The 14,705-nt window shown below is 37.1% G+C and overlaps 1 protein-coding gene across 1 annotated transcript in view; it reads left to right on the top strand.

Annotated features, from left to right (window-relative positions):
* The window catches only part of LGSN (lengsin, lens protein with glutamine synthetase domain), a gene marked incomplete at both ends in the record, with an annotated part of 29,334 nt that extends 15,272 nt beyond the window's left edge, over positions 1 to 14,062 (top strand). The window contains 3 exons of the mRNA XM_082633833.1: positions 1,279 to 1,476; positions 10,355 to 10,521; positions 12,863 to 14,062. Coding sequence (XP_082489959.1) covers positions 1,279 to 1,476; positions 10,355 to 10,521; positions 12,863 to 14,062 — 1,565 coding nt within the window. The remainder of the gene's footprint in view (positions 1 to 1,278; positions 1,477 to 10,354; positions 10,522 to 12,862) is intronic.
* Between the last annotated feature and the right edge of the window lie 643 nt (positions 14,063 to 14,705).

Raw genomic sequence — 14,705 nt, 5'->3', positions numbered from 1 at the left:
TATATATATATATATATATATATATATATATACACCTCACACCTTCTTAAACCAATCATCAGTTTATGGACACTTGGGTTGTTCCCATATCTTGGTTATTGTAAATAGTGCTGCTCTGAACATTGGGGTACATGTATCTTTTTGAATTAGAGTTTTCATCTCTTCTGGATATATGCCCAGGAGTGGGATTACTGGAACATATGGTAGCTCTATTTTTAGTTTTTTAAGGAACCTCCACACTGCTTTTCATAGTGGCTACACCCATTTACATTTCCACCAATGGTGTAGGAGGGTTCCCTTTTTAAATCTAGCATTTATTTGTAGACTTTATGGTGATAGCCATTCTGACTGGTGTGAGGTGATACCTCACTGTGGTTTTGATTTGCACTACTCTAATAATTAGTGATATTGAACATCCTTTCATGTGCCTGTTGGCCATCTGTATGTCTTCTTTGGAGAAATGTCTATTTCATTTTGATAAAATGGCCACAGTACCCAAAGCAATCTGCAGATTTAATGTGATCTCTATCGAATTACCTATGACGTTTTTCACAAAACTAGAACAAATAACTCTAATATCTATATGGAACCACGAAAGACCCAGAATTGCCAAAGCAATACTGAGGAAAAAGAACAAAGCTGGAGGTATAACTGTCCCAGATTTCAGACAATACTACAAACCTACAGTAATCAAAACAGCATGGTATTGGCACAAAAGCATCATATAGATCAATGGAACAGAATAGAGGCCCAGAAATAAATCCACATACCTAAGGTCAATTAATATTTGACAAAGAAGGCAAGAAGATACAGTAGAGAAGAAACAGTCTCTTCAGCAAGTGGTGTTGGGAAAGTTGGACAGCTGCATGGAAATCAATGAAATTAAAACATTCTCTCACACCATATACAAATATAAACTCAAAATGGTTTAAAGACCAAAATATAAGACATGACGCCATGAAACTCCTAGAAGACATGAATTGTAGCAATATCTTCTTATATCGGTCAATATTTTCTTTAGGCCAAGGCAAAAGAAATAAAAGCAAAAATAAACAAATTGGTACCTAATCAAATTTAAAAGCTTTTGTACAGCAAAGGAAACCATCAACAAAATGAAAAGACACCATATGGAATGAGAGAAAATATTTGCAAACAATGAGACCAAGGAGACGTTAATATAAAAAATACACAAACAGTTCATAAAACCCCATATCAAGAAAACAAACAACCTAATCAAAAATGGGCAGAAGACCTTAACATTTTTCTTTATTTCTACAGAAAGGATTAGAAACCAAATGGTGTGTCACAAATTGGGAGATACCAACAAACCAGTCATGGGACCTGACTCTGCTGAATCTCATTTGCCAGAAGATGACAAGGACTCCAAAGATCAGACAATAGTGATAAAGCCATTGCCCCTCAAAATATCAGCTAGTGCTCCTGGTGGTGAATTTCACCCAAACTCCAGCTATACTGGTAAGGACTCTGGGACAAACTGGCATATGGGTCTAGTTGCTAATCCCAGATTTGTTTTTGAATTAGTGACATTGTGTTGTTGGTTGAAGATGCTAGCCTGAAATTCAGAACACTTAAAATAATTTATACACCTATCATTTATAAAATGCTTTACAGTTTTCTTTCCCCACTAGGCTGCTCATCTGGAAAATGGGAGGGTTGCAATACATGATCTCTCAAGACTTTTCTAAAAGTAAAATTGTTATTATTATTATTTTAGATTTTATTCCCCCATAGGTCATTACAGAGTGTTGACTATTCACTGTGTTATACAGAAGATTCTTATTAGTTATCTATTTTATATATATAGTGTGTATATGTTAATCCTAATTTATCTCTCCCCCCTTTCCCCCTTGGTAAATGTAAGTTTGTTTTCTACACCTGTAACTCAATTTTGTTAGTAGGTTCATTTGTACCTTTTTTTTTTAAGATTCCACATATAAGATGATATTTGTCTTTCTCTGCCCTTCATACTTCCCTCAGTATGACAATCTCTAGGTCCATCCATGTTGCTACAAATGGCATTATTTTGTTCTTTTTAATGGCTGAGTAACATTCCATTGCACATATGTACCACATCTTCTTTAACCATTCCTCTCTTGATGGACATTTAGGTTGCTTCCTTGTCCTGGCTATTGTAAATAGTGCAGCAATGAGCATTGGGGTGCATGTATCCTTTTGAATTATGGTCTCCTCTGGATATATGCTCAGTAGTGGGATTACTGGATCATATGGTAGCTCTATTTTTATTTTATTTTATTTTTTATATCTTTATTGGAGTATAGTTGCTTTACAATGTTGTGTTAGTTTCTGTTGTACAACAAAGTGAATCAGCTACAAGTATACATATATCCCCATATCCCATCCATCTTGAGCCTCCCTCCCACTCTCCCTATCCCAGCCCTCTAGATCATCACAAAGCATCGAGCTCATCTCCCTGGGCTATGCAACAGTTTCCCGCTAGCCATCGATTTTACATTTGGTAGTGTATATATGTCAGTGCTACTCTCTCACTTCATTCCAGCTTCCCCCTTCCCACCCCCATGTTCTCAAGTCCATTCTTTATGTCTGTGTCTTTATATCTGCCCTGCCATTGGGTACACCAGTACCATTTTTTAATATTCCATATATGTGCATTAGCATATGGTATTTGTTTTTCTCTTTCTAACTTACTTCACTCTGTATGACAGACTAGGTCCATCCACCTCATTAGAAATAACTCAATTTATTTCCTTTTTATGGCTGAGTAGTATTCCATTGTATATATGTGCAACATTTTCTTTATCCATTCATCTGTCGATGGACATTTAGGTTGCTTCCATGTCCTGGCAATTGTAAACAGCGCTGCAATGAACATTCTGGTACATGTCTCTTTTTGAATTATGGTTTTCTTAGGGTATATGCCCAGTAGTGGGATTGCTGGGTTGTATGGTGGTTTTAATTTTAGTATTTAAAGGGATCTCCATACTGTTCTCCATAGTGGCTGTATCAATTTACATTCCCAACAACAAAGGGTTCCCTTTTCTCCACACCCTCTCCAGCATTTATTGTTTGTAGACTTTTTTGACAATAGTCATTTTAACTGGTGTGAGGTGATACCTCATTGTAGTTTTGAGTTGTATTTCTCTAATAATTAGTGATGTTAAGCATCTTTTCATGTGCCTCTTGCCCATCTGTATTTCTTCTTTGGAGAAATGTTTATTTAGATCGTCCACTCATTTTTGATTAGATTATTTGTTTTTTGTGATATTGAGCTGCATGAGCTGTTTGTATATTTTGGAGATTAATCCCTTGTTGGTTGCTTCATTTGCAAATATTTTCTCCTAATCTGTGGTTTGTTTTTTCATTTTGCTTATGGTTTCCTTTGCTATTCAAAAACTTTTAAGTTTAATTAGGTCCTATTTGTTTATTTCTGTTTTTATTTTCATCACTCTCAGAGGTGGATCAAAAAGGATCTTGCTGCAATTTATGTCAGAGAGTGTTCTGCCTATGTTTTCCTCTAAGAGTTTTTCAACATAGTTTTGGGAGTCTTAGCCATGGCAATCAGAGAAGAAAAAGAAGTAAAAGGAATCCAAATTGGAAATGAAGAAGTAAAATTGTCACTGTTTGCAGTTGACGTGATACTATATATAGAAAATCCTAAAGATGCTACCAAAAAACTACTACCACTCATCAATGAATTCAGTAAAGTTGCAGGATACAAAATTAATATGCCCAAATCTCTTTCATTCCTATACACTAACAATGAAAGATCAGGAGAAATTAAGGAAATAATCCCATTTACATCAAAAAGAATAAAATACTTAGGAGTAAACCTACCTAAGGAGGCAAAAGATCTGTACTCAGAAAACTATGATACTGATGAAAGAAATTGAAGATGACACAAACAGATGGAGAGATATACCATGTTCTTGGATTAGAAGAACAAACATTGTCAAAATGACTATAATACCCAAAGTAATCTATATATTCAAAGCAATCCCTGTCAAATTACCAGTAGTATTTTTCACAGAATTAGATGAAAAATTTTACGATTGTATAGAGATACAAAAGACCCTGAAAAGCCAAGGCTATCATGAGAAAGAAAAACGGAGCTGGAAGAATCAGGCTCCCTGACTTCAGACTACACTACAAAGCTACAGTAATCAAACAGTATGATACTGGCACAAAAACAGAAATATAGATCAATGCAAGAGGATAGAAACCCCAGAGATAAAACCATGCACCTATGGTCACCTAATCTATGACAAAGGAGGCAAGAATATACAATGGAGAAAAGACAGTCTCTTCAATAAGTGTTGCTGGGAAAACTGGATAGCTACATGGAAAAGACTGAAATTAGCACATTCTCCAACACCATACACAAAAATAAATTCAAAATGAATTAAAGACCTAAATGTAAGACCAGATACTAAAAATTCTGTTATTCTAAATTTATGGGTTATCAATAGTGATATAGCTATTTTGGCCTATGAGTGTATTGGTCAAAAATCTGTGGGATCTAAGTGATAGAAATTAATTTTAAAATTATTTATTCCACATAGGAATCCATGATGAAAAGATTGAACAAACAAGGTTTGGAAAGGTAGAAATATAGCAGGGTGTAAGGTTAAAGATACACTGTCTACTGGGCTACTCTCACTTCTGAAACCAATTTCAAGACTGGGAGTTCCCTAAGACTAACCTTAGTTTTGATAATTAGCTATAAGAACTCACTGAAGGCTATTATCCTCAAGGTTATGGTTTATTACAATGAAAAAATACAGATTAAATTCAATTAAGGAAAGGTTTCATGATGAAGAGTCCAAAGAAGTTCTAAGCATGGAACTCCCACTTGTCCTCTGCCACTGAAGTCATGGACAAACACTATTTTCTTGGCAAAGGTGTGTGCCAATGTAAACGGAGTATTGCCAACCAGAGAAGCTCACCTTAGTCTTGGTGTGCAGGTCTTTATTGGAGCTCCACAGTCAACTGGCCACACAGCTGACCTCAGTCTCCAGCTCCACTGGGGTCAAGCTGATGCCACATGACTCAGTAATAAATGACATTGCTGGACTTTCTAGTGTGACCAGAGACACAAGGAAAACAAAGGCACTCTTGTCAGGCAGGACATTCTAAGGGCTTAGAGATTACCAGTCAGGGCCAAGGGTAAAGGCCAGAGCTCTCTTTGGGCAAGGTTAAATTCTTTACCACACACAGGGCTTAAGAAGGACACAGAGACTGAAAGTGAACACTGTCAGGCTCCTTATATATTAATTTTCTGTTGCCACCATAACAAATTTAGCATTTTAAAAGAACACAATTCATTATCTCACAGTTCTGTACATCGGAAGTCTAGGTTTGCACAGCTGATTTCTCTGCTCAAGTATGTCAAGGCCAAAATCAAGGTGCTGGCCATCTTAGTTCTTAGCTAGAGATTCTAGGAAACAATACACTTCCAAGATCATTCACACTGTTGGGAGAATCCAGTTCCTTGCAGTCATAAGACTGAGGTTCCTGTTTCCTTGCTGGCTGCCAGCTGGGGTGGCCCTTAGCTCCTGGAAGCATTTGGTTCTATATCTCTGAGCCAGTAGTGCCTCAGATGTTTCTCATGTTTGGAATTTCTATGAATTCCTCGTCTTCCACACCTCTTTTCTGCCTACAGCTGGAGAAAATTCTCTGCTTTTAAGGGCTCATGTGAATAATACAAGACAATGTCCCTGTTTTAAGGTCCATAACCTTAACTACATCTGCAAAGTCCTGTTTGCCCTGCAGCTTAACATATTCTACATGTTCCAGGGTTTAGGGTGTCAACATCCTCAGGGGAAATTCATACCATCTCTCATGTCTGCATTTCTCCATGGCTTCATGAATGTCTCTTTCTGTGTTTGGCTTCACGAATTTCTCCATGAAGTGAAGAACATGAGCACCAGCAGCCTCTAAGCATCAGGGACTATCAATACAAATGCCACAGGGGCCAGGCAGATAATGCCAATGAGTGAGGTGTGCTGGTGAGAAAGTAGTGAGTGCTACTCACTCAGAGACCACATGGCTTGCAAAGCTGTGAATATTTACTGTCCGGTCATTTACAGAAAACATTTGCCAACCCATGAATTAGAGGATGCATACATACCCCATTTGAAGTCCACCTCAGAGTTCCAGCCAATGGTTGCTGCAGAGAAATGTTCACGCAGTGTTGCCAAATCTTTCTCTTTTTTCAAGAGAAGGTTGAACTCAAGATTTTTATATGAAATTTTCTGATATTTAAGTGTCAACTAATTTTAAAAATTTCCAAACACTGGGAAGGCTAATGAGAAAATATCTGCTGATTATGCTGGCTCTTTCACAGTTTGTGACCTTTGTTTTATATAGTTTCAGGCATAAAGGAGAAATGGAATTTACCATTATTTAGTCTCAAGTCAAAATATCTGAGAAAAGAACTGTGTCATGAGCTCTCTTCTCACCAATCAAATATGACTAGGGCTGTGGGTATAACCATTGATTGATTCAACTTTATTAATTCACAGTCTTCTTCTTTGGCCCAGGGCTAGATTTTTTATAGGCCCCAAGTACCAGAAAGTATCCAACTCCAAACAAACAACCAATAAATAATTTCAAAATGAATATAAAAATAACTCTCCAAGATAAGTGTAAGGAATGTCAATGTGGTATTTTCTTCTCTGTATTAACTACTTTGAATTTATTAAAAATTTATTTTTTCAAAGAATAGCTCCCCCTACCCTCACTTTTTATTGTTTTTGTTTTTGTCGCGGCTTTTATACCAGGTTATTCTGCCACCCGTGTTTTCCAATACTGCTGGGCTAATGTGATGTGGCCAAAGGTGGGGTCACATCTGCATTAACAGTGTGGCTCTCAGAGTAGCCAGGTCGATGAAGGAAAGGAACATGGCAGCCGTCCCTAAGCTGAATGTATTACAGAGTGTACTCTCAAATGTACTTTTCCTCTTTTGAAATGAGTTTTCTGAAAGCCCAAACACCTATTTAATTTGCCTTTTATAAGTGACCATGGCTTGTTCTCTATAACTGAAACATGTCCTCATTGTCATGGAACATGGGCATTTCTTCAAGGCTTTCTAGCTGCTATAGAGCTTTGAGGTTTGCTTGGTTTTTCATGTTTTCTTATTTTTCCCCTTAAAAACTCACAGCCATAAAACTGCCTCTATAAAAGCACATTGATTTAATTTATTAACTCTCTGAGGAGATGGGAAAGGAGAGCACCTCTCAGGAGCCACAGTATAAGAAAAACAAATGAGCCCCTGAACTGGCAAATATCTGTCTGCTCTTCTGTCATACACATGTATTCTCTATCATACACATCTGGGAAGGGCTGACCAAAAGGTTTAATTGTAACTAAGAAGTACAATTTATTTGAAGAAAAGAAAGACAATTCAGATTAGTTGATGCCATGAAAATGAAATTTGATTGAATAGGGCTCTCATATTTGGTGAAAGAATTAAACTTTTAAATGAAAATTTGATACTTAGGATACATATCAAAATGTGATGCCGATCTTTACTTTTTAATTAGACAAGGTCAAATCACACAATGTATTAATTGCTTAACTAAATAATTAAATCACATTAATTATTAAATTATTAAAGGAATAGCCAGTGAGTGCCTATGATATGTCTGTACTGCTTGGAGGTACTGGGGATACAATAGCAAGTAAGTAAATACATAATAAGTAAGCTCTCCTGGAGCTAACATGCAAGTGGTGAAAGACAGTAAACAGGTATTACACAACAACATGGCAGGTGGTGATTAGGACCCTGAAGAAAATGGAAACTGGTCCGTATATTATTATGGGTTGAATTGTGTCTCCCCAGAATTCATATGTTGAAGTTCTAACCCCTAGTACCTCACAATGTGACTGTATTTGAAGACAGAGTTTTAGAAGGGGTAATTAATGTTGAATGAGTTCTGTAGAATGGGCCCTAATCCAATATGACTGGTGTCCCTATAAGAAGAGATTAGGAAACACACACACAGAGGAAGACCATGTGAAGAAGATGGCCATCTACAAGCCAAGGAGAGAGGTCTTCAGAAGAAAACAACCAATCCTGCTGTCACCTTGGTCTTTGACTTCTACTCTCCAGAACTGTAAGGAAATAAATTTCTGTTTAAGCCTCCTGGTCTATGGTATTTGTATGGCAGCCCTAGCAAACTAATACATACACTCACTGTCCAGCCATAGTGCAACTTGGTGATATTAGAGAGAATCAGTGGTTGGACCTGTCCACATTGTGATCAAATCTCACAGAATTAATATTTCAGATGATTATGGGGTTTTTCCCCAGCATTTTCACCATGATAAATTATCCCACCTTTGCATTTGGTGGCATGTTTATTGTCTATAGTTTCCTCACTCAATAATATAAAGCTCTCTAAGGGTGCCCAGCCCTTTTCTGGTTGCCCCTATAATATATGTGCAGTATAAATAGTATGTGGTAACAAAAAATATCTATATTGAGTGGATAAACCTTTTTCTTATTTTAAAATAACACACATTTATTGTAGTAACTGTAGAAGATACAGATAAGGCAAAGAACTAATGATTACCTGTGATTGTATTATTGGTGAACCAGTAAAATGACTATTCCTTTAATAGGAGATGTCTTCTGATTTTTTTATGTTATTAATATATTTATGGTTTACATGTAATTGTTTATTACATTTAGAATACTGATTATATGAAATTTTCCATATTTTAAAATGCCTATAAATTTTATTTTCTTTAAGGAGAATTATTCATCTTGGACAGAACACCCAATACTTAAGAATAAGTTTGGGAACACAGCAACTGCTAATTTGGCATAAAACACCGTAACTGCTACAGCTTAATTGTTTCTGTTAAATGGAAGGTAGTTATAAAGCCTATGGAGCATCAGAGCAGCCAAATTTATCAGTGACGGGACAGCATCCCTAATATATTTGCATAGGTAGAACCAGTCATTGCATAGGTAGAACCAATCAAATGACTACACATGCTTCATGTACTTAAAATCTACTTAATATGTGTTTTTAAACTGTCAATCTTTATGTTTTGAAAGCATAATTATATCTCAAAAAATGATACTCAAGCATCACTTTAAAATTACATCTGTTCAACATCAGTGATGTGACAGATTGATGGGTATTCAGATTCAGACATGATCATGGTACCATTTACCAGGGTTAGAGTAATTGTGCTCACTTGATGCATTTAAGAAACATTGATATGGTGCTTACTGTCTGCCAAGAACTGTTAAATAACTTGTTTAATCATCATAACAAGCCTATGAAATATGTAATATTGTGTCAGTGAGAAAGCTGAGGCACATAAGAAAGCTAAGATAAGGAAAGTTGCCAGGGCAAAGGCAGGATTTGTAGGGAGGCAGATGAGCTTCAGTGTTTGTGCTGAATGACTACAATCTGCTGCGTCTCCTAAAAGTCAGACAGTAGCCAAAATCTGTGATGCGCACTGTGTGCTTGATCCTCCCATACACTTTAGATACATTCAGTCACTTTATGGTATTGAGCCACCCACCGAGAATCAAAAGGTCTGGGTTCCAGTTTCAATTTTGGTGATGGACTGAGAGCGTGATTCAGGGAACCTGGTTGTACTTCTCTGGGACTTAAGCTACTGAGTTGGTTGAATTAGATGTTATCTCCAGTCTTTTCTAACTCTAGAGTTTTGGAATTTGTAGACTATCTTAAAAGTCTTGAAAAAAACCTTTTTTTTTTTTAAGTTTTCTATTTTTTAAAATGGAGTACTCAGTCTAGATTTTTTATCTCCTACACTCTCATTCTTGAAAAACACTTTTATATGCTCATTTATACAAATTTTAAATTTGACAGAGATGTAGATTTCTTAGATTCAGATGCCATTATAAAGATATAAAGCTCTTTTGGCAAAGAAAATGAAACAAAAAAGCAAATGCACAGAAAATAAAAACAAACAAATAATTTTACCTTTAATCATACAGGAACTTTTTATTTGGGTAAAACCAGTTAGTTCAAGAAGCTCAAATTCTTTTCGATGATACTCATCTATATACAGCCTTATATGGTGCCAAAGCAGTGATGTAAATATATTCTAATTTCCATAAGCAAAGACATTTTCAGTAAGTGCTTACATATAATATTGCTATTTACTTAAGCAAATAGAGTTAACCTTCACCTCGTCCCAGGTGATAATCTCCTAGACTGTTTAGGAACAATGTTCTCAGGAATAAGCCAAAGACATGGAAACATATGATGCTTTTGTTAATGATCATAATGAATAATTTACTATTCTCTAGCCTCATCTTACCTCGCAGTTCATCATGATCTAATGATTTAGACCATGTTTTATTTTACAGATAACACCAGGAACAGCAGTCCAATTCCTACTGCACCTCAACTCTCCTCTAGAATGAAACACATTAAACAAGAAATGGCCAAAAATCACCTTCAGTTTGTGCGATTTGAAGCAACAGACCTCCATGGTGTGTCCAGGTCTAAGAGTATCCCTGCACACTTTTTCCAAGTGAGTTTTGCAAGTAGAGTTATGATTGAATATAATTTCATTCAATTCATTTGCAAGCACATGGTCCTTATTGCTCTTTCTTATTTTATTGTAATCTGTACAGCAATTCTAGTTGAAAACCATTCATTTTGCTTCTTCCCTTGCCACTCCCCAGACACATTATTGTTCCCCTAAGAGCTGAATGTATACTTTCAGCTACCAAACAGCAATTCATTTACCCAATATAAATATAAAACTAATTAAGACTGGTAATTTTCATCCTTCTGCCTTGAATAATTTCACTCCTTTTTTTCTCTTATTGCAATTATGAAGATTATAATTTGTTTGATATGAGAAAATTACAACAGAAGACCCAGGAGTAAATACAAAGAGAAAAAAAAAAGATTAAATAGAATTTGCTAGATAAAAAGCATATCCCTTTTAGCTTCTAATTCTGATAAGAATATATCCTGGGCTTCCCTGGTGGCGCGGTGGTTGAGAGTCTGCCTGCTGATGCAGTGGAGCGGCTGGTCCCGTGAGCCATGGCCGCTGAGCCTGCACGTCCGGAGCCTGTGCTCCGCAACAGGAGAGGCCATAACAGTGAGAGGCCCGCGTACTGCAAAAAAAAAAAAAAAAAAAAAAAAGACTATATCCTATTTTTGTTGGATGACAATAAATATTATTAAGTTCTCAAAAATAGTGATATCAAGAAATATATTTTTAGATATGTTTTGAGATTTTCTGAGTATTTTTCAGTTTATGTCATGTATTTACTTTAATAACTGACTTACTGTGTTACTGAAACATCATTTCTTAGGAAGGGACATCAGTATTATATACAAAAGTATAAAAATTAATCATCCTCTAAGATTATTGTTTAAATACATCTTACTTATTACTTCAATATCAAATTGTAATTTTTCTCATTTGCTTTATATTGGGAAAAACTGGGCATCTTCAAAACACTTCTTAAAGAATTCCAAAAGATTCAAATCTATTTCTTCAAAAATTCTTTAGATCTGCCTGCACACACACACACACACACACAAACACACACACACGAAGTTTATGTACATAGGTCCTTGAGTAGGTTGAAAATTAAGCAGGCACTGAATAAACAGTGCTTGACTTACTCAACTTTACTACTGGCAAAAGCAGATTTAGATCATCCAGGCCAAATGGCACTTGGAAATGTGCAGAGATGGTGGAAAGTGAAGGAGGAAGTGGCTCACCGGCACCTGCAGAAGAGTCGCTTCTGCGAGCATCAGCCCCTCCTCGTTAGCCACCCTGTTTGAGATTTGGAAATAATATAACAAAGAGTTTGGCTTGCAGAATGTGAGTAGGTTTTGTTACCCTCACGGTGTTCACTGACATCATAGGAACCAAACTTTACAGTCAGCTTTTTCTCCACCCATTAATGGAAACGTCAACACATGAAACCTTATTGATATTCCTACTACACAATTTCTACATTTTTATGTGTCTGTTCAACATTATAACTTCATTATTTCCATGTTGTATGGCACATAGAAAAGTTAAATAAAAGCTAAATGCATTGCACCCAAGAGGTATTTGACTAGAAAGTGCCTTAGCAACCATCTACTCTAACACTTCTGTTTCACAGATATGGAGGCTGAGGCACATAACATATGAGGCACATAACATAGTTCTGTGACCTGCTTAACTTCACACAAGGAATTAATGACAGAGTTAGGACTGCTGACTTGAAGGCTGCGACATTTTGGAAACTATAACATAGGTCCACATTCACGGGCAAGGTTTCTGGAACTCTGCACCTGTGAGGTAGTTTGTTCATTAGTGGGTTGTAAAGGTGAGTGAAGAGAGGAGTGCAGCTGTCAGCAGTCCCGGCTCTTCTGTCCTGTGTGTCCCGGGTGTGACAACAGTCAGCTCTCTGAGAAAGACTGAGGATTCTTTACTGTAGACTTTGGGTAGTCAGTTACCTGTGGGGATTACAATAGAATAAGCCCTATCTGAAGTATTAGCCACTATGCCACACGATAAAAAGTGCTTTAAAAAACATTTTTGGTTATGATCAGTTCAAATAATTCTGTTAGGTTTTACCTTTGTCATTTGCTATAGACATTTTCTTTATCATTATAGCTTTTCTTTATGAGTGCTGTTTTCATGAACATGAGCATATAAAGTCTCCAAGGCTAAAGCTATTAAGCCTTGTTTATAAATTAACTTTGGGGGGTCTATTTTAAACTATTTAAAATTTGTCTGATACTAAGCTAGCTTTAACCAACAGATGTTAAATATTTTTTTTTCGTTCTTCCACCCCCCAAGTGTTTGTTTGTTTTCAAGTTTCAAAACTTGATTGCTCTATCCTTTAATTCTTCAGGAAAAAGTGATTCATGGTGTTTACATGCCCCGAGGTTATCTTGAATTGATACCAAATCCTAAGGACAATGAAGTGGATCACATAAGAGCAACATGTTTTAATAGTGACATAGTCCTGATGCCAGAGCTATCGACCTTCAGAGTTTTGCCGTGGGCCGAGAGGACTGCAAGGGTGATCTGTGACACGTTCACTGTGACTGGCGAGCCTCTGATGACTTCCCCAAGGCACATCGCAAAGAGGCAGCTGAGCCGGCTGCAAGACTCTGGCTTCTCCCTGTTCTCTGCCTTCATCTATGATTTTTGCATTTTTGGTATACCTGAAATTATCAATTCAAAGACCATATCTCTCCCTGCTTCAGCATTGCTAAATGATCACGACCAGCCTTTCATCCAGGATCTTGTGGATGGGTTGTATCACACTGGGGCCAATGTTGAGAGCTTTTCCTCCTCTACCAGGCCTGGCCAGATGGAAATCTGCTTTCTGCCTGAATTTGGCATCAGTTCAGCTGATAATGCATTTACCTTTAGAACAGCTGTCAAAGAAGTGGCAAGGAAATATAATTACATCACCAGCTTTTTCATCGAGACTGGATTCTGCAATTCAGGAATTTTGTCTCATAGTCTCTGGGATGTCGATGGAGAGAAAAACATGTTCTCTAGCAGTTCTGGAATGGAGCAGCTCACGACCACTGGGAAAAAATGGTTGGCAGGTCTCTTGAAGCACTCCGCGGCTCTCAGCTGCTTGATGGCTCCTGCTGAGAGCTGCCGGAAGCGCTATTCCAAGGAGAGTAAAGACCTGAAGGAGAGTGTGCCAACAACGTGGGCATACAACGATAACAGCTGTGCTTTTAATATCAAGTGCCATGGTGAGAAAGGCACCAGAATAGAAAATAAACTGGGCTCAGCCACGGCAAACCCTTACCTGGTGCTGGCCGCCACTGTGGCTTCAGGCTTGGATGGACTTCAAAGAAACGATGGTGTTTTGGCTGCTCCAGAGGACAGCACAGACCTTCATCAGCCCAAACTTTCTGAGATCCCTTTGAAACTAGAAGATGCCCTCATGGCACTGGAGGAAGATCAATGTCTGAGACAGGCTCTAGGGGAAACTTTTATTCGATATTTTGTTGCCATGAAGAAATATGAGTTGGAAAGTGAAAAAACAGATGCTGAGAGAAATAAATTCTTAGAGTATTTTATTTAGTGTGAAACACTTAACTATTCCTTTAGCGATGTGAGTTTGACTTAAGTAGTTGATCTGCCAGAAAGAAAAGATTGGATTTTTGCAACAACAACAAGACTACAAATGCTTTCTCTCTTTTTTGTCCCCATGGAGTATTTGACAGATGAAGTGGGGTTGCTGAGAGGATTCTGATTCAGAAACAAACAATAAAGTTGTGGTGCAGCTGTGACGTGAAAACCAGCAAACCTTGTCACTCAGTGGTCATTGCCTCCGCGTATGTTGACCTAGATAGGAATATTCAATTTTGTGGGAGCAACAAATATATTCACACAATTAAAAAGACTTAAGAATTAGAATGCAAAATTTAAATGACTAAAAAAACCAAAATAATTTCAATCATACACATAGGTTGTGACTGCCAGCAAAACAAAGATATCCGCTAATCTCACTCATCAACGCATTCTGAGGGTCTATTTTGCAAGCATCATTGTGATGCTTCTAAATGAGTTAATTAAGTTTTACAAAAATATGTCATGATGACAAGTTAGCAGAAGTTTTCACATATGTCCCTTCTCTTTCTACCCTTCATCACCAGCTCCTAAAAGGCCAAGGAATTTCAAAGCTGTAATGTCCACAAGAAACAAATCCACAAGAAATAGATTTT

Source organism: Mesoplodon mirus (genome assembly GCF_964341445.2).
Source record: "Mesoplodon mirus genome assembly, chromosome: 10".
Classification (NCBI taxonomy): domain Eukaryota; kingdom Metazoa; phylum Chordata; class Mammalia; order Artiodactyla; family Ziphiidae; genus Mesoplodon; species Mesoplodon mirus.
Note: the sequence above shows the minus strand (reverse complement) of the source record. Positions and strands in the feature narration are given on the sequence as shown.